Source organism: Bos indicus, chromosome 6 (genome assembly GCF_029378745.1).
Source record: "Bos indicus isolate NIAB-ARS_2022 breed Sahiwal x Tharparkar chromosome 6, NIAB-ARS_B.indTharparkar_mat_pri_1.0, whole genome shotgun sequence".
Classification (NCBI taxonomy): Eukaryota; Metazoa; Chordata; class Mammalia; order Artiodactyla; family Bovidae; genus Bos; species Bos indicus.
In genome coordinates, this window is record NC_091765.1 from 27,531,797 (window position 1) to 27,556,367 (window position 24,571).

The 24,571-nt window shown below is 36.7% G+C and overlaps 1 protein-coding gene across 5 annotated transcripts in view; it reads left to right on the plus strand.

Moving 5' to 3' along the window:
* Positions 1–24,571, plus strand: part of STPG2 (sperm tail PG-rich repeat containing 2) — a 625,295-nt gene that overhangs the window by 383,755 nt on the left and 216,969 nt on the right. For 2 of the 5 annotated variants that reach the window (XM_070791177.1, XM_070791180.1), the window contains exon 12: positions 3,800–10,331. The exons of 1 other annotated variant lie outside the window; for it this stretch is intronic. In XM_070791177.1, coding sequence (XP_070647278.1) covers positions 3,800–4,204 — 405 coding nt within the window. In that variant the 3' untranslated portion in view covers positions 4,205–10,331. Of the gene's footprint in view, positions 1–3,799; positions 10,332–24,571 lie in introns of those variants that run through there. 2 more of the 5 variants (XM_070791176.1, XM_070791179.1) reach the window with 1 other exon arrangement.

The following is a 24,571-nucleotide window of genomic DNA, read 5'->3' on the forward strand; positions in this document are numbered from 1 at the left end:
TTCAGAAGTTTCCTTTTTATTCCTAGTCTGCTGTGAGTTTTATCATCTGTGGACTTCCCTGGTGGCTCAGATGGTAAAGAATCTGCCTGCAGTGGAGGATATCCAGATTTAATCCCTGGGTCAGGAAGATCCCCTGGAGTAAAGGAATGGCTACCCACTCCAGTATTTTTTGTCTAGAGAATTCGGTAGACAGAGGAGCCTGGCAGACTTATAGTCCATGGGATTGCCAAGAGTCTGACATGACTGAAAGACTAACACTTTTTCACTTTTTATCATGAACAGTCTGGATTTTGTTAAATGCTTTTTCCACATCTGTTAATGTGACCTTATGATTTTTCTTCTGGTCAGATCTTATAAACATGTTAAAAACGGACATCCTTGCAATCACACTAGTGGTATTTACCAGACAGAATCTTTACCCTTGAAATGCTTTTATAACACTATGAACCTGATCTGTCAACAAGGCTGGTAATTATAAATAAGTCTAAAATTTATTAATTTATAAGGCACAGCTCTCTTGAAAATGTCACTTAATCTGTGTAATTATGAAAATATAAAATGGAACTCTTTAGTGACTGAATTGCTTCCTTCTGAGTAAGTATTGTTTGTTGTGTATGCATCATTTAGAAACCCACATGTTTGTCTGGGCCAGGACCAGTGACAGGGAAGGTGGACTGACATAAATATGCTGATAATCAGGCTGTTTGATGTACCTCAGGTCACAAATTTCTTTTCCTCTGACCCAGGAGTATCATTGTTCTTGCCAGCATCATGAAATAGTAACAAGCTAACTAATTAACTTGTGAGTAAAATAAAATCCCAATCCATTGCATTTCTACTGCCTCTGGTTGACTGGAGCTACTTAGTAGCTACCACTTAAAAAAATCATCTTCTCTCCAGTTTTCATAGTCCCCACCACTGTGGCTCATTTTCAGTTGCCTCTTTTTATAATTAAGTTTTTATTTTCTTTTTATAAAATTAATAGGCATTGTAGAATAGTGATTTGCTCTGAGGACTCAAACTATGACTCCTGTATTCAAGTTTAAATTTCCCCACATAAACCTGTATGTCTGTAGGCAAGCTATTTAAGCTTTCTGTTCTTCGGTTTCCCCATCTGATAATAATGGTGGAGAAAATAGTAACGCTTTCTTTATGTTAGTTTTGAAGATTCACTGACTTAGTTACTAACTAAATTCTGCTAATTTAGTTCACCAGGTTAATATGCTTAAAGTACTTAGAATTGTACTGGCCAGCTAGTAAATGTTAGTTGTTATTATTACAAACCATGCCTGTATTAAAAATGAGAAAGTAAAGGGGGGGATATTTAGTTCAAAATTTGAGAATAAGAAATTATTTGTGGAATTTTTCTGTGTGTTTATTCAAAGTATATTTGTATTGGAGAATCAACTTAGTAATATTCCAGGTAATTATTGCAAGCTGGAAACATAAGATTAGATGGTCATCCTTGTAATAATAATTTTTGTAATTTTTTAGTTTTATGGAAGTTTGCATTAGAACTTTAACTTTGGGCAGAAACTTATAGTATCTGAAGGTTAGATATGATCTCAACAAGGATGGAAGATCTTATAGAACATTCTAAGCTTTCACAGTTCAGAGTACCTACAAATATTATCAGAACATCCATTAATAGTTAAATGATAAGAGGAATAGTAGCAATGCTCATTCACTTCAGATTTTAAAAACAGAAAAGGTAAATGTGATTTTATGTTTCTTCATGAATAAAAGGTTCTCAAGATGCTTTCCATCTGTCAGTTTATGATGATGATAGAGGTAGATTAATCATTAATTTTTTGAGGCTATAATATTGACTATCTTGGCCACATTCTTCTGTAAAATGACATATTTTTTGAAGTTTGAGCTCTTTTGGATGTCCAGTAGAGAGCTTACTATGATGTGTATAACTTGTGAAATGTGATAAAATAAACTTTCTGCATTTAACCAATAGGAAAAAAATAGGGATAACTAATAGGAAAGAGCCCATAAATCCATAAAGTAGAGAAATGTCTGCTTTATAATTTTAGGAATTTGATCTTGAACATTTTCTATAATATTGTATAAGCAAGTGTTCTATTATTAGTGGCTATTTAGAAGAATACCATTTGACTCAAATGATTAATTCCATCATTGCTAAATTCTAATGAGACTATTAATGCCATCAGTACAGACTGGTTCCAAATCAGGAAAGGAGTACGTCAAGGCTGTATATTGTCACCGTGCTTATTTTAACTTATATGCAGAGTACATCATGAGAAATTCTGGGCTGGATAAAGCACAAGCTGGAATCAAGATTGCTAGGAGAAATGTCAATAACCTCAGATAAACAGATGACACCACCTTGATGTCAGAAAGCAAAGAACTAAAGAGCCTCTTGATGAAAGTGAAAGAGGAGAGTGAAAGAGTTGGCTTAAAACTCAACAGTCAGAAAACTAGGATCATGGCATCCTGTCCCATCACTTCATGGCAAAGAGATGGGGAAACAGTGGAAACAGTGATAGACTTTATTTTTGGGGGCTCCAAAATCCCTGCAAATGCTGACTGCAGCCATGAAATTAAAAGACACATGCTCCTTGGAAGAAAAGTTATGACCAACCTAGACAGCATATTAAAAAGCAGAGACATTGCCAACAAAGGTCTGTCTAGTTAAGGCTATGGTTTTTCCAGTAGTCTTGTATGGATTTTGATTTGAGTGAAGTCGCTCAGTTGTGTCTGACTCTTTGCGACCTCATGGACCTACCAGGCTCCGCAGTCCATGGGATTTTCCTGGCAAGAATACTGGAGTGGGCTGCCATTTCCTTCTCCAGGGGATCTTTGCAACCCAGGGATTGAACACGGGTCTCCTGCATTGCAGACAGATGCTTTACCATCTGAACCACTAGGGAAGCCCTGTATGGATTTGAGAGTTGGAATATAAAGAAAGCTGAGCACTGAAGAATTGATGCTTTTGAACTGTAGTGTTGGAGAAGACTCTTGAGAGAGTCCCTTGGACAGCAAGGAGATCTAACCAGTCCATCCTAAAGGAAATAAGTCCTAAATATTCATTGGAAGGACTGTTGCTGAAGCTGAAACTCCACTACTTTGGGCACCTGATGCAAAGAACTGACTCATGTGAAAAGAGCCTGATGCTGGAAAGATTGAGGGCAGGAGGAGAAGGGGACAACAGAGGATGAGATGGTTGGATGGCATCACCAACTCAATGGACATGAGTTTGAGTAAACTCTGGGAGTTGGTGATGGACAGGGAGGCCTGGTGTGCTGCAGTCCATAGGGTCTCAAAGAGTCAGACACGACTGAGCTACTGAACTGAACAACCAGCCCTGTCTACAAATGCTAAGTTGGTAATGGTGCTACAGATTTCTAGGTGATTCTATTGTTATATCACAAAAAAGTGAAACAAGGTTTTAAACAGAGCAAATATGTTAAATAATGTTAGAGTAACTCTATCACAGAAATCTTTTTTGAATCTCATATAAGCCTGTTTCAACACCTATGTTAATTTTATTTTTTACTGAAGATGATAACTAGTAAAGATCTGGCTTCTGATTTGACTTTTTTTAAGTTATGCCTTTTCTAAATTGCTGAATTGCTTACAGAGTCGGTTCCAGTTCTGTAGAAACTGAGTTAAAAGATGTGTGCTATCGAATTCCATAAAAGTAGTGACTTTCAAAATTAAATCCTAAACTTAGAATGTCAGTTTATGAACATATTGAGAACCTAGTGACATTAGTCACACTTAAAATTAAAGAAAACAAAATTTACTGTATTCTGTTTTTCTTTGGAAGGATGTATTTCTTTGGAAGGGATTTCTTTGGAAGGATGATGCTAAAGCTGAAACTCCAGTACTTTGGTGGTGTTGGAGAAGACTTCTGAGAGTCCCTTGGACTGCAAGGAGATCCAACCAGTCCATTCTGAAGGAGATCAGCCCTGGGATTTCTTTGGAAGGAATGATGCTAAAGCTGAAACTCCAGTACTTTGGCCACCTCATGCAAAGAGTTGACTCATTGCTAAAGACTCTGATGCTGGGAGGGATTGGGGGCAGGAAGAGAAGGGGACGACAGAGGATGAGATGGCTGGATGGCATCATTGACTCAATGGACGTGAGTCTGAGTGAACTCCGGGAGTTGGTGATGGACAGGGAGGCCTGGCTTGCTGTGATTCATGGGGTGCAAAGAGTCGGACGTGACTGAGCGACTGAACTGAACTGAACCTGGGTAAGCATTCTCAGTGTTTCTATTTGTTCCGCCTAACTACAGAAACTCAAGGCCATGAAGTCAGCAAACCAAGATTATCAAAAATGGAATATGTTGACTGGAACCAGAGGTCTTAAACAACCAGAGGACCGAAACAGACGGAGATAATATTATGAAATAACCAATCTCAACAAAACTATATGTGGCAATGGTCACGTAAAGCCCCTCAAACTTTTCTTTAAATACACCTGCTTTCTCTTAGAAGGCAGGACAATAATTCTTAAGGTGTTTGTCTACTACCCTCCTCATTGGCAAATCAATAAAATTCTCTTTCCTTTATTTTCAAACACTTGGCCTCCTCATTCTCATTCAGCATCACGGACATGGACAGTTTCCAGTAACAATTTCTCTGCTAATATATAGTAAAGAAACTAAGGAAAGATCCACTTAAGAGGAATAGTTAACACACAAACATTTTGAAATAATTTATATGCAAATACAATAGAATTCAAAATTAAGTACTTACTAATAGATTACACAGGCTTCCCAGGTGGCTCAGTGGTTAAGAATCCACCTGCCAAGCAGTAGACATGGGTTCAATCCCTTGGTCTGGAAGATTCCCCTGGGGAAGGAAATGGCAACCAACTCCAATATTCTTGGTTGGGAAATTCCATGAACAGAGAGAAGCCTGGTGGACTACAGTCCATGAAGTCACAAAAGAGTTGGACACCACTTAGCGACTAAACAAAAACAGATTACACCTACAAAATTTCTTGTTTTTAAAATAGAGCCTACCAATGATAAAAAAAAAAAAAGATTAAAATACAAGTATAAATAACATAATCAGCACTTACTATGGGCTAGCCAGCATACCTACTTTTTTCATAACACTTAAAATGTACAATTAAATAGATCCTATTAACAGCCCCATTTTAAATATGGGGAGTTTGGGGCTCAGTTTTCAAATTCTCTGGATATGAATGAAGGAGGAGGAGGTAAAAAAGTTAGTAGAGCTCCAATGTCTGTTTTATCAAAAAAGTTAACTCTTGATGATTAGACTATGCTACTCATAAGGCCCTCAACAACAAAATAACAAAACAACATTTCTTCCTTATGCTTTCCCAGCCTCCAAGACCATCTTGTACATGGCTAATACATACATAGTAACTGTAATCACAACTATATAGGGATTTGGCTTTAATGAATTTATCCCTAAAAGCTTCAATGACTTTAAGAATTTTAAAAAATCTATAGTATGTGATTCCTCCTCAAGCGTATACAGTATTACCCACTGTTAGGATGTTGGCATCTGCATCTCACTTAAAACAGGTGATTTTCTATTTGTCTCTCATATGCAGGAACATAGTAACTACTCTAACGGTATTTTCTGAACAAATGCAGACCCAAAGAGAAACCTATTAGTGCCAATGGAAGTAAAACCGAAGTGAAAAGGTCTAAGATAACAACCATTCTTAACGAGAAAATACAAGTTTTAGATAATGTGGAGAATGTTTAATTGAGCAGGGGTTTTGACCTCTGATATGAATAGGCTCATTTCATGTTCTATACAGAAATGAGGAAAGGAAACTTATTAGAATATTTCAGGACATGCTCTGCTGCTGCTGCTGCTACTGCTAAGTCGCTTCAGTCGTGTCCGACTGTGCAACCCCGTAGATGGCAGCCCATGGGAGTTTTCATGGAGTGGGTTGCCATTGCCTTATCCCAGGACATGCTCTCATCAGTGCAAAAAACATTTATGGGAGAAATTGGATGCTATGGTAGGGATCAACGAAGCTTAATTTTATAACCATTTTAGTTGTCAACTGTCTAGTTATGACCAACCTAGATAGCATATTGAAAAGCAGAGACATTACTTTGCCAACAAAGGTCTGTCTAGTCAAGGCTATGGTTTTTCCAGTGGTCATGTATGGATGTGAGAGTTGGACTGTGAAGAAAGCTGAGTGCCGAAGAATTGATCCTTTTGAACTGTGGTGTTGGAGAAGACTCTTGAGAGTCCCTTGGACTGCAAGGAGATCCAACCAGTCCATTCTGAAGGAGCTCAGCCTTGGATTTCTTTGGAAGGAATGATGCTAAAACTGAAACTCCAGTACTTTGGCCACCTCATGCGAAGAGTTGACTCATTGGAAAAGACTCTGATGCTGGGAGGGATTGGGGGCAGGAGGAGGAGGGGATGACAGAGGATGAGATGGCTGGATGGCATCACTGATTTGATGGATGTGAGTCTGAGTGAACTCTGGGAGTTGGTGACGGACAGGGAGGCCTGGCGTGCTGTGAATCATGGGGTCACAAATAATTGGACACAACTGAGCAACTGAGCTGAACTGAACTGAACTGAATGGTCTAGTGATTTTCCGTACTTTCTTCAATTTAAGTCTGAATTTGGCAATAAGGAGTTCATGATCTGAGCCACAGTCAGCTCCTTGTCTTGTTTTTGCTGACTTTATAGAGCTTCTCCATCTTTAGCTGCAAAGAATATAATCAATCTGATTTCAGTGTTGAGCATATGGTGATGTCCATGTGTAGAGTGTACTCTTATATTTAGATTATGTGCTAAATATGTCTGATTAAGTGAAATTTGGGTATTTTTGAGGTATATCCTTCCTATAATATCTAGCATTTCCTCTTACTATTTTTTTCTCACTAAATGGTGATTAGTATGATTTTTCTTGATTCTTTAAGATATGTTTATTTACAATTTTAATGAGAACTAAAATAACTTCCTGATCTTAGAAATACTGATTGGTAAGGAATCTGCTTGCCAGCACAGGAGACATAAGACACGCAGGTTTGATCCTGGATTGGGAAGATCCCCTGGAGGAGAGTCTGGCAGCCCACTCTAGAATCATTTCCTGGTGAATCCCATGGGCAGAGGAGCCTGGTGGGCTACAGTCCATAGGGTGACAAAGAGTTGGACAAGACTGAGGCGGCCTAGGAACCACATTCTCAGCTGTGTATGGAAGAAAACTCAAAATAGCTGTAGTAATTTCTTTCTCTTTCATGTAAGAGACAGGCAGTCTGGTGCTGTTACAGAGAATCCACAAAGTCACCAGGTACATGGGCTTCAACCAGCTTATCATTTAGCAGTCCTGGCCTGTGGCCTTTATCTTTCTGATTCAAAAGGGCTATCAGACATCACATCTTGTTCCATGTACCAGAGGGTGAGGGGAAGGGTGTCCCCTCTTCTCTTGAAGGAAATATCCCCCAAATTTGCTACAAGATGTTACTGTTGTAATTGGATAACAATTTTCTTTACAAAGCCAGTGGTTTAGATACATGGCTACATTCAGCTGTAAGGGGCCCAGCTAAAAATTAGGATATTAAAACCAATTAGCAGTCTCTGCTACACTATCTTTTGAAGAATACAGGTATGTCTCAGAGTGTTAAAAAAAAAAATACTATTAAATCTGGCTTTGTAAACTACAGTAAATTGGTCAGGCTATTACAACTTAGTCATCATCATTTTTTCATGATTAAATTGTTATGATAGCTATAATTGGTTCTGCATCATCTGCTAAGAAAATGGCAGCATTATTAAAAAAGCAGTGAATGCCGTGTCATACTACTCAACTTTTCAACACATCGAACCACTTTAGAGTTCCTTTCAAGCATTTTTACTGGGTCGGTAACAATATTGAGTTGCAAAGAGCCTGTTATGGCTTATGAACTATAGTACCTAAATATCCTTTAAGGCTATTGCTTTAGGACAGTATCCATATTGCCTAAAATGCTTAGGTAATTGGCTTTCAAGAAAAAGAACTGTACTTCATACTTTTAATTTTGGAAAAAAATGGAAAACTACCAATCTAAATTTGTTAAAGATTGAAATAAAAATGGCTAATTCAGAAAGTTGCTCGTATGAGTAATTCTCTTTTTTCAGAGTAGCACTACCTCTTCTTGTCTTCTGATGAAACTACTTACATATGAGACAAAAAACCATCAGAAAAATTTAAAAGTGCAAGTTTTTGTCTGCTCTGGTTATAAGGGAAACAAGTCATTTGCTTTACAATTTAAGAATATTGCATAGCAGTACAGCTAATGATTTAACTTTGATTAATTTAATAAGACACAGCATTTTAGAATTTGTGGAAACCTTTGAGAATACACCCTCCAAATGCCATCATTTTATGTTGAGGCACCATAATCTGCAAAGTTTAAGTGACTTTGCAAGGTCATGTTATTGAGTTAGTGGCAATGCTGAAATCAGGACTAAGGTTTTACTGCCTTTTAATCTAGTGCGTCCTGTCTCTGTTCCCTCCCTCCTTTCCTTCTCCTTTCCCTTCCATCCTTCCTCCCTCCCTCCTCTGCTTCCTATATTGCATTAGCATTAAAATATTTGTGTATCACACCAGGTTCATATATGAAAAGTATTATCAGGTCATAACGGTTAGTTAGTGGCAGTACTGAGGTAAGCCTAAATATTTCTTTGCTCTAATCTAATGCACCCTGTTTCCACTAAGTATATTATCATCACTATTATATCAAGAATTTTGTTTTATCTAACATTTGAATTTCAGGATTTAGATCAAAATTATTAGAAATATAAATGTTTCAAGTGTGAGAATGAATAAATACCTGCTTTGGTTAGTCTCTTTTAATGTTATCAATAGAAATATAGTGCCTCACTGCTTAAAGCTGCTGCTGCTGCTGCTAAGTCACTTCAGTCGTGTCCGACTCTGTGCAACCTCATAGACGGAAGCCCACCAGGCTTCCCCGTCCCTGGGATTCTCTAGGCAAGAACACTGGAGTGGGTTGCCATTTCTTTCTCCAGTGCGTGAAAGGGAAAAGTGAAAGTGAAGTCACTCAGTCGTGTCCGACTCTTAGCGACCCCATGGACTGCAGCCTACAAGGCTCCACCATCCATGGGATTTTCCACTGTGTTAAAAGGAACTGACCATTTGAAGTTAGGGTAACTTGAATGTTCACTCATTCTATAACTCTGGATATGTTTAAAGGATTGGTTGCAGAGCATTCAGTACCATTCCTTCCATTATGCTATTCTGTTTTGAGGGTGAAAAACTGAGTCTAGGGTCCACAAAATTATATGTGAAATGAGCATACCCAAGTAAAATGTGATTATTGCTTTAGTAGTTTGAGCTATTTTGACCAATTTGCTGCTATATTATCACCTTCCCAAAATAACCAGCCGGAGTCTTACCTTCCTATGTTCTGAATTTTATGAATTACACTTTAAATTTTCAATATCCTTATAATAATATATTTCCTAAATTTCTGCTTCTGCCCCTTCTATTCCTCCTCCTCCTTTTTTCATTATCATCAGATTTAAAAAAAATTTTTGAACCTTTGTTACATGAATCACCTGTTGCTATCTACAACTGGAGATACAACAAAGTAAGGCACTTTTGCTCTCAAAGAACTTCCAGTCTGGTTAGATGAACAGGACCTATCCTAGCAGAGACTAGTTAACATTTCACAAGTGGTATGAATGATAAGCATTAGAGAAGATCAAAAAAGGGAGAGATCACCAGTGAGTGGCTAAGTCCATTGATAGAAACTTCAGAGAGAAATATCCCTTATGGACTAGACTTAAACGATTTAATCAGAATATATTATAATATGCATACATTGTGCTAAACCCTTTGGGTCATTGTTAGATATCCGGTTGGATATTTTGAGCACATGTGTGATAAACTGCTTGACATGGGTAATTTATGATGAACTAAATCATCCTTTCAAGCAAATTCAAATTTAAAACACAAAATGAGAAATTTCATTCAGATGATATAAACTGATTACAAAAGTATATACTTAAAATATGTGTGTACATGTATTACAAAATGTCAGATGTGTTCTACACTGTAATAAAGAGATAGGATAGGATAGAAAAATCATGTATGTTTCTGCACTTTAATTATTTTCATAGTTAGTTATAGGAGCCTGCCAAGGTGAAAAGAAAAACAATATAAAGCTTCATATTCTTAATTTAATCCTGGTAGAAAATATAACTGAAGCCAGAGGGTACAAGCCTCAGTTGACAGTTTAATGAAGACTTTTGAAAGAATGCAAGACTCTTGGTGCTTTAAGACAAGCCCTGAGCAAATCATTACATCTGTTTAGATGAAAAAAGGGATTGATGAATATTTGTATAACAGTTACCAAAATATTTAAGTTAAATGTATGTTTATTTTTATTTAGTTTTCATAAATTTGAATTTTTCTTTAAATCTATCAGCTACAAAAGGCAAAGTAATATTGAATCATTTGTTTTTAAAGTCCCAAGGGCTGTTTACTTGTGACTGTGAAATTATTAAATATTTATTATAGAGGACTACATGTTAAAAAGTCTGTGTGAAATATCTGCCTTTTCTTTTAAGATTGTAAATATGATTGTTCATTGGAAGCTGATTTTACCTACCATATTTGTAGTATCAACTATAAACGCACTGGTATCTTTTCCTGTAACTTCCTTCTGTAAGCGGCTTCTGTTTGTTTCTTAGATGGAATGTATCAAGGACTTTTTCCCCTACAGGCTTATTTACAGTAGATCTAGTGATTCTAATTTGCTCATTTTTGAAAACATCACTGGTACTAGTTTTTTTTCCAAACATTAAGTTGTATTATACCCAGTACCTATTTTTGCTCAGGTTTAGAAACTGCTGCAAATATAGAGATAACAGGGAAAATTCAAAAAGGCATTGATTTCCTGGATTTTTTTTTTCTAATTTTATTTTATTTTTAAACTTTACATAATTGTATTAGTTTTGCCAAATATCAAAATGAATACACCACAGGTATACATGTGATCCCCATCCTGAACATAACATAGAACCCAGTAACTGGATGCCTCCCCTATCCCACTAATAGATTTTTAACATGAATTTTACAGTCTTTTGGTGTCTTCCACACACCATCATCAGATACCTTCCTATGACTAGAAAAGATGACTGTAGCCTGCCAGGCTCCACTGTCCATGGAATTCTCCAGGCTGGAATACTGGAGTGGGTAACCATTCCCTTCTGCGGGGATATTCCAAACTCAAGGATCAAACCCAGGTCTCCAGCATTGCAGGCAGATTCTTTACTATCTGAGCCACCAGGGAACCTGTCTTCTTGCTCTAGGCAGTTCAAGTTCATACAGAACTCCTTAGGATAAACTCAGCTGTGTTGTCTTGAGATCCACCCCTAAAATTCCTTTCCTTTAACTCTATATATCTTGGAAGTACCTTACAGTGCCTGACACGTAGCTATCACAGCAGCAACAATACAAGTAGTAAAAATGATAATAATAGTGGTAGTGGTATTACTAAACTCAGGTCCAGATGCTGCTCAAAAATCAGTCCTTGAGAGGCAAGTGCCAGGAGGAATGGAAAAATTGCTTTCATCTGAAGGCCAGACGTCTGGGGAGAAGACAGATTCTTGTCCCAGACCAACTCTGAAGATTTTGCTCAGCCATGAAAGTTTTAAAGGGAAAAAGGAGAAACAATCTCACTCACTCAGGTAGGGAATCAGCCTGCTCCTTATTTCCCGCTGTGTCCAGATGTGTCGACTCCTTGTGATCTTTATTTAAAAGCTATCTTGTTCACAGTCTGTTCACAAGTTTACTGAAAGGGAAGCTGGGGAAAAGATGTTTGCTATTTAGTTGCTAAGTTGTATCCATCTCTTTGGGCTGCATAGGCTATAGCCCACCAGGCTCCTCTGTACATGGGATTTCACAGGCAAGAATATTGGATTGGGTTACCATTTCCTTCTCCAGGGGAAAAGATCTAGTCATCTGTTAATTATTCATTTCTACTTTTTTGATCTTTGGAGAGAGTCAACAGGTTAGACATTTTGTAATCAAAAGATTTGAAAGTGTGCTTAGGCCAGAGATGAGTAGAGCATGGAGGTGGCTGGTTTAAAAGTTAGTTGTAATATATAGCTTTATTGCAATATACAGCTGAAGCTTCAATTCTTTGGCCACCTGACACGAAGAGCCAACTCACTGGAAAAGACCTTGATGCTGGGAATGATTGAAGACAGGAGGAGAAGGTGGCAGCAGAGGATGAGATGGTTAAATAGCATCACCAACTCAATGGATATGAATTTGAGCCAACTCGGGAAGATAGTGGAAGACAGAGAAGCCTGATGTGCTACAGCCCATGGGGTCACAAGGAGTCAGACATGACTTAGTGACTGAAGTACAACAACAACAAAGCTTTATTAAAGGCTTCCCTGGTGGCTCAGTGGTAAAGAACCCACCTGCCAATGCAGGAGACATGGGTTTGATCCCTGGGTTGTGAAGATCCCCTGGAGAAGGAAATAGCAACCCACTCCAGGATTCTTGCCTGGGAAATCCCATGGACAGAGGAGCCTGGAGGGCTACAGTCCAAAGGGTCGCAAAAGATTTGGACAGGACTTAGCGACTAAACAACAACAACAGCTTTATTAAAGTGACAAGACAAAAGGGATGGATCTGCTGAGGGTAGTTTTTTGCAAAGAACTGCTTAAGGAAGTAGTACCAGTAGCAGTAATAGCTGCTGGATAGTTTTTTTTTTTTTTTTTTTTATAAAAATATCTCTCACATTTTTTTTGTTTTGATTAAAAACATTCCATAATGTGTGTGCTGGTAATATGGGGTTCACAATAAAATGTACAAGGCTTGAGTGTCTAAGTTTATACATGTGTAGAATGTTTACTTATCATACACTGCTGCTGTTTTTATGATCCACACAAGATATTCAGTCCCATCACTTTTCAGTTACATTTCCTCTCTGAATGTGATGTGAACTAGAGGAAGAAATTCAGCGAATGCGATGGCACCCCACTCCAGTACTCTTGCCTGAAAATCCCATGGACAGAGGAGCCTGGTAGGCTGCAGTCCATGGGGTCGCCAAGAGTTGGACATGACTGCGCGACTTCACTTTCACTTTTCAGTTTCATGCATTGGAGAAGGAAATGGCAACCCACTCCAGTGTTCTTGCCTGGAGAATCCCAGGGACCGGGGAGCCTGATGGGCTGGCGGCTGTGGGGTCGCACAGAGTTGGACATGACTGAAGCAACTTAGCAGCAGCGGCAGCAGCAGCAGAGCAACAAATTAAATGAGATGTTATGAAATACTCGCCTTTCTAGTGCAATCCTTCGGTCCTTTTGTTGTCTCAATGGAGCCCATTTTCAGAGACGCTGAATAGAAGAGCTTGGGGTTTGGTATGTATTGTTTGGTCTTATTACAGTCATTAACCATAGTCAAGGTGCCTTTCAGGAAGAAAGGATGATGGATAGGTCGCATTCTCAGGATCGCGTTCACTGTCAGGGAGAACAAAAGCCAGAGAGGCGGGAAGCAGCGGAAGACAGAGCGCAGTGGTATACAGGCACGCCTTTTCCAGAGGAGGAGACAATGTCCTCATTGCCGTGGCGCCCTGCATCTCCTTGGTCATTAGTGTGGCAGGCCTGTGATTGACGACATGACATGGGACCTGTTGTGGGGCTTCTCTCCCCTCCTGTGAAACTACTACTGTGTCCTTTAAATAGTATATGGTTATCCAGTGTGTCAGTGCACCTGCCTTCATATCTCAATCTAAGCTATACTGGTAATGACAGAAAATCACACAACTTGTAACAGGGAAGGTGATATTAAAGTTTCATTGCTGTGCTAACTGCAGTTCTCAGCAGTGGTTTCTTATGTAATAATAGGCAAGGTTAAGAATAAATTTATCAGAATAAGAGAAAAGAGCATAAGGGCTCAGAGGAACGCTCTGTGGTCCACAGCTCATTGTTTTACTTATATGCTTTCTCTAGTTGCACTATTAAATTAAAAAGGAGTCTCAGAGTTCTGTTTCAAGAAATGCTATATTATATAAACTATCTGAATAATTATTTCAATACTTGAGCAAAATAACTGAATGAGCAAATCATGACTAAGCACTGATTCCTCTTTAATAATTGTTTGAAAATTATTAAATCTTTCAGGAACTGCTGGAAAATTATATTTTATTTAATTCTATATTTAGGCTTATTTTATTATGATTTATTAATTTTGTCCATGTGGGAGTGTCTTGAGAAAACCACTGGAACCACAGGGATGAAACATATCTAATGTTATGAAAACATGTTAAATATTTTTAAAATGAATTCTTAAGATTAGGACTGTAATTATGCATTGAAAGTGTTATCAACAATTTAAAGTAGTTTGTTTTTCTTGGTTGATAGGGTTTTATTTTTAATATTATAAAAGATATCTTTTTCTCTTTAAGTTTTAGTAATATAGTGATTATAAAAATGTACTTTTCATAGCAGTTGTCTATAATGAGAAGTCTTCCACACATTGAGAATAAATTTAATTGGTTATATTAAATTTGGCTACTGCACATGTAGAGTTGCTTTACTATAACTATTTTAAAACGGATAACCTTCTTAGCATTATAATGACTTAAGCGTCCAAAAGAAAAATTACAATGAAAATTAAATAGAGCATTAGTGTTAATCAAGTCAAAACTACATTCTATCGGTATGTTTCTGATTTCTTTACTATGCTTCAGACTATACTCCCATATCTGATTCTATAAGGTTTTATCTTTCACTGAAGCATTATTAGTCACTTCCTTCAGACCTATATCTAGTTTTAAATACACTATACATAGACTGTAACCTATGCATCCTGGTGATTTTTTTTTTCTAATTTTATTTTATTTTTAAATTTAACATAATTGTATTAGTTTTGCCAAATATCAAAATGAATCCGCCACAGGTATACACGTGTTCCCCATCCTGAACCCTCCTCCCTCCTCCCTCCCCATACCATCCCTCTGGGTCGTCCCAGTGCACTAGCCCCAAGCATCCAGTATCGTGCATCGAACCTGGACTGGCAACTCGTTTCTTACATGATATTTTACATGTTTCAATGCCATTCTCCCAAATCTTCCCACCCTCTCCCTCTCCCACAGAGTCCATAAGACTGTTCTATACATCAGTGTCTCTTTTGCTGTCTCGTACACCGGGTTATTGTTACCATCTTTCTAAATTCCATATATATGCGTTAGTATACTGTATTTATGTTTTTCCTTCTGGCTTACTTCACTCTGTAGAATAGGCTCCAGTTTCATCCACCTCATTAGAACTGATTCAAATGTATTCTTTTTAATGGCTGAGTAATACTCCATTGTGTATATGTACCACTGCTTTCTTATCCATTCATCTGCTCATGGACATCTAGGTTGCTTCCATGTCCTGGCTATTATAAACAGTGTTGCAATGAACATTGGGGTACACGTGTCTCTTTCCCTTCTGGTTTCCTCAGTGTGTATGCCCAGCAGTGGGATTGCTGGATCATAAGGCAGTTCTATTTCCAGTTTTTTAAGGAATCTCCACACTGTTCTCCATAGTGGCTGTACTAGTTTGCATTCCCACCAACAGTGTAAGAGGGTTCCCTTTTCTCCACACCCTCTCCAGCATTTATTGTTTGTAGACTTTTGGATCGCAGCCATTCTGACTGGCGTGAAATGGTACCTCATAGTGGTTTTGATTTGCATTTCTCTGCTAATGAGTGATGTTGAGCATCTTTTCATGTGTTTGTTAGCCATCTGTATGTCTTCTTTGGAGAAATGTCTATTTAGTTCTTTGGCCCATTTTTTGATTGGGTCGTTTATTTTTCTGGAGTTGAGCTGTAGGAGTTGCTTGTATATTTTTGAGATTAGTTGTTTGTTGGTTGCTTCATTTGCTATTATTTTCTCCCATTCTGAAGGCTGTCTTTTCACCTTGCTAATAGTTTCCTTTGATGTGCAGAAGCTTTTAAGGTTAATTAGGTCCCATTTGTTTATTTTTGCTTTTATTTCCAATATTCTGGGAGGTGGGTCATAGAGGATCCTGCTGTGATGTATGTCGGCGAGTGTTTTGCCTATGTTCTCCTCTAGGAGTTTTATAGTTTCTGGTCTTACGTTTAGATCTTTAATCCATTTTGAGTTTATTTTTGTGAATGGTGTTAGAAAGTGTTCTAGTTTCATTCTTTTACAAGTGGTTGACCAGATTTCCCAGCACCACTTGTTAAAGAGATTGTCTTTAATCCATTGTATATTCTTGCCTCCTTTGTCAAAGATAAGGTGTCCATATGTGCGTGGATTTATCTCTGGGCTTTCTATTTATTCCATTGATCAATATTTCTGTCTTTGTGCCAGTACCATACTGTCTTGATAACTGTGGCTTTGTAGTAGAGCCTGAAGTCAGGTAGGTTGATTCCTCCAGTTCCATTCTTCTTTCTCAAGATCGCTTTGGCTATTCGAGGTTTTTTGTATTTCCATACAAATTGTGAAATTATGTGTTCTAGCTCTGTGAAGAATACTATTGGTAGCTTGATAGGGATTGCGTTGAATCTATAGATTGCTTTGGGTAGTATACTCATTTTCACTATATTGATTCTTCCAATCCATGAACATGGTATATTTCTCCATCTATTAGTGTCCTCTTTGATTTCTTTCACCTGGTGATCTTTAAGAGTTCATGAGCCAGGACACAAGAGAATATATATATATTTTGTTGACTAGCTAGGTCAGAGTTTGTGAAGTATTTTCTTAACTAAAAATCTGTTAGGTAAGAACCAAGAGGCCTGGAAAGATCTTTAAAATACATTTATTTAGTCTCTTCATTTGCTAAATAATACATTTTCTTCCCTTTTGTTTTTGAAGCAATACTTGCTTCTTTTTCTTTCACCTCTTTGATGGTGCTGTTTTCCATGAGGTTTCCTTCTTTGCCTGCAGCTTTATTATCAGTCTACAGATGGTTGCCTGAGTTCTATCTTACCCTGATTTCATCTCAGATATCATAACTTTATTCTCATTTTATACCACTTAATCTAACTTTTTATAATTCCCCTTTTCTTGTGAGATTGTGTATACATTTCTAGTCTTCTACTGAGATCTACTCCTGAAATAATGCTGATAAAACAAACACTGTTCTCAGAGAAAGTCACATACTGTTCTTTACCTGGATTATTTTAACAGGCTCCTAATTCTGTTACCAGCCTCTGCATATGATAGTCAGTCATCTTTCTAAGGCGTGGATCCACTCATTTCACCCTCCTATTGAATACTTTTTCTGGCTCTCCATTTCCAACATAGTGAAGTCCGAATTCTTTAGCACAGCCATCAGAACATTTCAGTCTGGACTGTCTATCTTTCTAGCATCTTTTCCTGACGGTTTCTTATGGAGGACTGCTGCCTATTCCAAGAATATGCTGTATCTCTGTGTCTTTCTTCTTTTACTTTGGTTTTAACTGCTGCCTTGAATGCTGTACTCACTTTTGTCCTCCTGATACCCTTTTCCTTATTTTTAATTTTTTTTACATAAATTGACACATACTACATATGTGCAACTGGGTCTTTTGACTTAATTTTTTTTTAGATGTATTCATGTCAAAATATGTAGATTTTGTTTATTATTTTTACTTATTGATAACATTCTGTTATATGAGTAATTCATGGCTTTTCATTCTTCTAGTGAGGAACAAATAGGTTGGTTTACTTTTTTTTGCTTTGCATAAAAATACCACAGCAAACAATCTTGTTATGGTATCTTTGAGCATATGTGCACAATTCATTAAGTAATTAATGGCTAATCTGGAGACCTGTGGAGAGTAATGAGAGGATGGTGCAATGCAGACACCTGTCATCATTTCCCAAAGTTTCTTTACTTGAAATATCCTTGTATGAAGTATAATAGTGTCAAAATTCCCTCGTTATGCTTGGTTTGGTATGTAGTTATATGATGCAAATAAATGTAAGGAATGAAAGTTTTGAAAACCATCTATTAGTCGATGTTTTTTCTGTGTCATGTCAAAGTGTGACACCATTTTACCTAATAAGGCTCTCTCATTAACAGGCTTTAACTGCAAGTGAAATATATTTTGAAAGTTAACCTGTATTGCATTGCTTTCTTTGTCCTAAAATGTGAAAATAGATTAGAGCTTTGGGATTCATTTATTCCTAATAAACCTAATTATTTTTCACACCGAATTCTTACTGTATACTTGCTTGCTAATTGCATTAGGTCATACATTTTCAAATGCCACAAGATACAAAAGAGTAAGTGACTGCACCTATACTTAAAATACTATCCCATTTACCCTTCTATTTATATTTTCATAGTCTCAAAAATGCTTCTTGAAGTATTTTAGTAGTTGACATACTTCCATATAAATTGAAGCACTATTACATATTACAGTGGTCCTTTCATTTTACTTTGGGTAATAATTTCCTGGGTAGTGTGGTAAAATATATATTTTTAGTTTCTACCATTGAAAATTCTTTTTCAAGTGTATGTTTTGAATATTAACTTCATGTCCTTATAACTACTACTACTCTAATTGTGCTCTGCAAACTATTTCTTCAGAAACACAAGTTGAGGCAAAAAATGGGGAGCTTGTGGTCATGGTGATAGCTGCAGTGATGGTGGTAATTCTGGAGGTGGTGGTTGTGGTGGGGGGTATGGAATGGAGCTGGCATAAGTCAGGCCTTTGGAATCGAATTGCCTTGAATCTGAATCCCAGCTCTAAGACTGCATTTAAAATCTTGGTCAGATTAGTTAACTTCTCTAATCCTAAGGTTCCTCATGTTTAAAATGATGATAATAATTTCCACAATTCTTAAGGTTTAGCACAATACCTGGCCTGTAGTAAATATCATATATAATAAATGCCAACTATTAAATACTCCTGAAGTGGCTTTGTTTCTTTTCCAATTTTGTAAACAACATTTTGAGGGTGGATTTTCTATGCAAGAACAGAAGTATATCTAAAACTCTGTATCTTTGAGTTTCATAAACCAGAGCCAAAGAGTATTCATGTATCTCATTTTCCTTATTTCTATAAATATTACTTAGTGATACTTTAATATTAGAAAGCTTAAAAGGCCTTCTGAAGGCCTTTTAATCAATAAAACAACCTGATGTTAGAAGTGTATATTCTGGAGACAAAGTTTCATCTTTTTTTTTTTTTTTAGCCAGTTATAAATATTCCTTGGTGGCTCAGTGGTAAAGCATCCTGCTGCCAATGAAGGAGACACGGGTTTGATCAGTGAGTTGGGAAGATCCCTTGGAGAAGAAAATGGCAACCCACTCCAGTATTCTTGTGTGAGAAGTCTCATGGACTGAGGAGTCTGGTGAGCCATAGTCCATGGAGTCACAAAAAAGTCAGACATGACTTAGAGACAAAGCAGCAACAATGAATCTCTCATTCTCTCATAGGAGATTTTAAAGTCAAAAATTAAAAAGCTTCTCATCAGAAAGACACACGTGCACACTCCTGAGAACTCTGGAGTACGTCACAGGGGGAATACTGTATGTTTTCACTTATATGTGAAGTCTAAAAAATGAAACAAATGGAAAAATAGGACAAAACATAAAAAGACTTGCCGAAAGCAGACCTGGTGGTTGTCACAAGAGGGAAAGGGGAAAAATGGGCAGGAGGATTAAGTGGTACGACTATTTATAAAATAGATATATACAAGGATTTTATTCTTGTATAATACAGGGAATATAGCAAACATTTTATAATAGTTCATATGGAACATACAAAAAAAGTGCCATGCCCAAGATTTATCAAATTCATATTTTTGTAACTAAACTCAAGAATCTGACTTTTAAAATAGCATCTAATGACTTTCATATGAGTAATCCATAGATCATACTATAAGAAATACTAAGTAAGGAAAAGTTCTGGAACTTTAATACATACAAGCAACTTAACCTTTGTGAATTTCTTCATCTGTAAAAAAGAAAAAGTATATAAAGTGCCTGGCAGATATTAGATTGTCATTAATTTCATTCACCTTGTGGAAGGCAGCATGGTTAGTGGTTAAAAGCGTGAGCTTTGGGGTAAGACACACTTCAGGCTTAAATCCTGGTTATCCCATTGCTTGCCTGTGTGACTTTAAACAATACTTAAGCTTCTTAAGTATACATTTCTTATTTATGAAATGGGAATAATAATTGTAGTAACATGTTAGAGGGTTATGAGGATTAAATGAGATAAAGGATGAAAAAGAGTTGAAAAAATGACTGTTATACAGTACTGCTTAATAAATTACATATGTGTCTAATAATAGGGTCAGTAATTCAGAACTATCTTTGTATTGGCAAAGATTTGTATTTTTAAGTGGTGATCATTTTCAGTATTAAAGCTAATGACATCTTAACTTTTTCAATATATATATTCTTTTCTGGAGTTTTAAATTTAGCTATAAAAGGTCGTTTGAGTTGGAGAAAATTTTTTCATGCAAAGAATTTTGTTTTCTCTTATAAAAATGCAATATTAAAAATTGTGACACCATTGTTTGCTATTCCCTCTTATAAAAAGTTTTAGGATAAATTAGTTGACTGAATTAGTGATTTATGTAAGGTGCAGTATTTTAAATTAGTTTATTGTAGTCTCTAATTGTATTTTAAAAACTTGTTTATTTTTGTTAATTTCATTTTAATTTTTTCAATATAATATTTCAGACTTTTAAGCCTAGGTATATATTTCCAGCATGAGCTCTTAGTAACAATAATGATGATGATGATAATAAGTAACATATACTGAGTATTAAATATTTTGACTTGACTTTATCTCAGTTTATCATACCAGTAGTAACATGAGATGGACACATTTATTATCCCATTTGGTACAATGTACAATGACAGAAAATTTATATGAATGCATTCTAAAAAATGTCCACATGCAAAATAAGTAAACTTTAAAGTCCATGAAATTAAATGTGATGTATTATATATTTAAATTTGTATTTAGCTCTAATCAGGCTTAAAGAATAAACCTATGAGCTCAAGATTGTTAAATGACATTAAAGTAGATCTGTACAATTATGTTCCCTAAAGTAGATATTTTGTAAAATGAAAATGAACAAAATCTATCATATTTACTATTATTATATTATCAGTTTGTTCTTCTTAATGTTTGTCCCATAAGTCAGTTTTCATTCACTTTTAATGTTGTGATAATTTAAAATGTATTTTAAAGTTAGTTTTTGTTATTTAATGTACTTTCTCTGGTACATTGCCTTCTCAATTTATATTTAGAAATTTGAATATAGAATAGCTATTTCTTTATTCTTGGCTGATTATTTCCTTCATTTTTTAAATGATTGCTTTCTAGTCAAACTAGGCTGTGAAATTCTGGAACTTAAAAGATCAGCTTGGATACTTAGGAATTTAATAGAATTATTAAAACATTATCTAAATATTATTTCTTAATTATAATTAAGTTATTAATTAAAATATTATTACATTGATATGTGTTAATGAGATGTTGAGGGGAGAAGTGATTGTTAGGATGATGGGATAGTGATCAAAGTAATCAATATAGGCCCCTAGGAGAGAATGTGGTAGAAGTTACAAGACGCACTCTGGCTAGTCAAGGCAGAGAATATACAAGGTGGCAGTAAAATTAGATTGAGAATGCTTACATTTCTTTAGGAGAAATAATGATCTCCTGAGGAGAAGTAGACTTCCCCAGCACATCTGGAAGTAGAGGCTGTTGTTTTCATGATTAGGGTAGTGCTTTAGGTGTTGTGGGAATAAGGAATTGCCACACATTCTTTCACACTTCCTTTAATTAATAGGTGGTGTCTGTGTACTCTTTCTAATTTAGGTGGACTTACAACCCACTCCAGCATCATTTTTGCCTAGAGAATCCCATGGACAGAGGAGCCTGGTGGGCTATACAGTCCATGGGGTTGCAAAAAGTTGGACACGACTGAATGATTAATACTAGTACTATACAAATTGTTTATGGTTAACAGAATATAGCAGAAATGAAGTGCATTAATTTAGAGGCCAAGTCCCCAGAAGTGATGGAGCTTTTACTTTATTCTCTGGAATATTTGTGTTTGGAGTCCAAAGAGTCCATATAAGGAGCCTGGCTACTTCTTAAGTCTGACTACTTGTTAAGTCAACATTCTGGGAGGATGCAAAGCCATGTGGTGGGGCCGTATTTAGGACCTACAGCCAGCAGTCCTCATCTTTCAGTTATTCCCTCCCAGGCACCAGATATGTGAGTTATGGAGGCTTTGGAGGATTCTAGCCCTCAGCTGACAAATAAGCCCCAGCTTCAGATATTCCTAGTTTGAGATATTGTTGTTGCTGTTTAGCAGCTAAGTCATGTCTGACTCTTTACAACCCTAAGAACTGCGGCACGCCAGGGTTCCCTCTCCTTCGTTTTCTCCTGAAGTTTGCTCAAACTCTTGTCCATTGAGTTGATGATGCCATCCAACCGTCTTATCCTCTGTCACCCCTTCTTCATGCCTTCAATCTCTCCCAGCGTCAGGGTCTTTTCCAATGAGTCAGCTTCTTGCATCAGGTGGCTAAAGTATTGGAGCTTCAACTTAAGCATCAGTCCTTTCAATGAATTTTGGGGATTGATTTCCTTTAGGATGGACTGGTTTGATCTCCATTCAGTCCAAGAAACTCTCAGGAGTCTTCTCTAGCACCACAATTCAAAAGCATCAGTTCTTCAGTGCTCAGCCTTCTTGATGGTCCAGCTGTCGCATCCACACATGACTACTGGGAAAAGAACAGCTTTGAGTATACAATAAGGACGCATCACCCCCTGCCTGTGTTTTGGAGTCATAGAACCCAGTGGTTTAATAAATGTTTTTAAGTCACTAAGTTTTGGGTTAATTTGTTACGTCGTATTAGAAACTGAAACAGATGTTAGTTTACCTTGTATCTATGTTTGAACTGAAGTTGTATGGAGATTTAGAGATGGTACTTGTTAGATCTATATTGTGTCTTAATCGCTAAGTCATGTCTGACTCTTTGTGACTCTGTGGACTATAGCCTCCTAGTCTCCTCTGTCCATGGGATTTCCCAGGCAGGAATACTAGAGTGGGTTGCCATTTCCTTCTCCAGGGAAACTTCCTGACCCAGGGATCAAACCCTTGGCTCTTGTATTGGCAGGTGGATTGTTTACCACTGAGCCACCAGGGAAGTCCTATTATATCTATGTATGTGTGTATATATATAAACATATAAAACATATACACATACACACATATATGATTTAAAACTTTAGGTAACAAGTACTATGGAATAAAGTTGTATAATTGTTAGAGAGCATTTTAGCATAATACTTTTACATGAGCACTTAATGCCTTAGATTTTAGTTTAGAATTCATTCACAGCTCATATTTAACTTGATAAATATCTTAGGTGGACAAGACTGTCTTAGAATGACAAGAAACCCATGTCTTCTATTTCAAATACTTAAAAATTTCCTGCTTCAGGTCCTGCACATCTTGAATCTTCTTCTGTGTGTTTTTTAATATACTTTTTTTTTGAGCACTTTTAGGGTCACAGCAAAATTTGAGCTGAAAGTTTAAGTATTTCCCATAGGTTCCTTACCCTCCAAACATGCATAGCCTCTTCTGTTACCAGTATCCCTCCATCAGAGTGATACATTTTTTATAAACGATAGGGTTCACATTGACACATAACTGTTACACAGAGTCCATAACCTATAATGGAATTCACTCTTGATATTGTACACCTGTATGGGTTTGGACAAGTTTATAGTCTTGCCTGCAGAATTCCATGGACAGAGGGTCCTGGTGGGCCACAGTCGATGGGTCTCAGAGTCGACACAACTGAGTGACTAACACACACAGTCCCATGGACTCATCATTGTAGTATCACAGAGTAGTTAGTTTCACTGTTCTAAACGCCCTTTGTGCTCTGCCTGTTCATCCTTCCCTCTCTCATAACTCCTGTCAACCAATAATCTTTTTTTCCTGCCTCTGGAATTTGCTTTTTTCCAGAATGTCAGATAGTTGGAATCATACAGTAAGTAGTATTTTCAGGTTCCCTCTACACTTTTTTTTTCAACTTTTCATTTATGGTTTGCAACTAAAATATGAAGTCCTTTCCTCAAAAATGTCTTCATAAATCCACAATCTATACCAGACTTTATGTTAATTTTTCACATTGCAGTTTTAATTCTTCCTTTGCAGAACTTATCATTATTTATGTAATTAACATCTATCCCTGTTAAAAGGTGAAATATTTAATCACTGGTATCATTCTTAGAGCTAGCATAGAGCCCAGCTTATTTAGGTACAAACATTTATAGCCTTTATGAAATAAATTAATGAAACATAATTTTCATATAACAAACACATTAAGCATATCAATATAAACTGACAAAGCTGATTCTACTAGCTATAACATAAATTGAAATTCCAATTTTATTGGTTTGCCATACCTTATACTTACATAGGTGCCCCAACAGTATTTCATTTTGTCTTATATGTTTAATCTAATATAGTTTATTGTATTTTATTTTGAAACTAGCTAAAGTTGTTGTGCACAAGATTTAATTTCTTCTGGGCATATTTTGGAATCTCCTTCAAATGTTTTAATAAACACTTTTCACT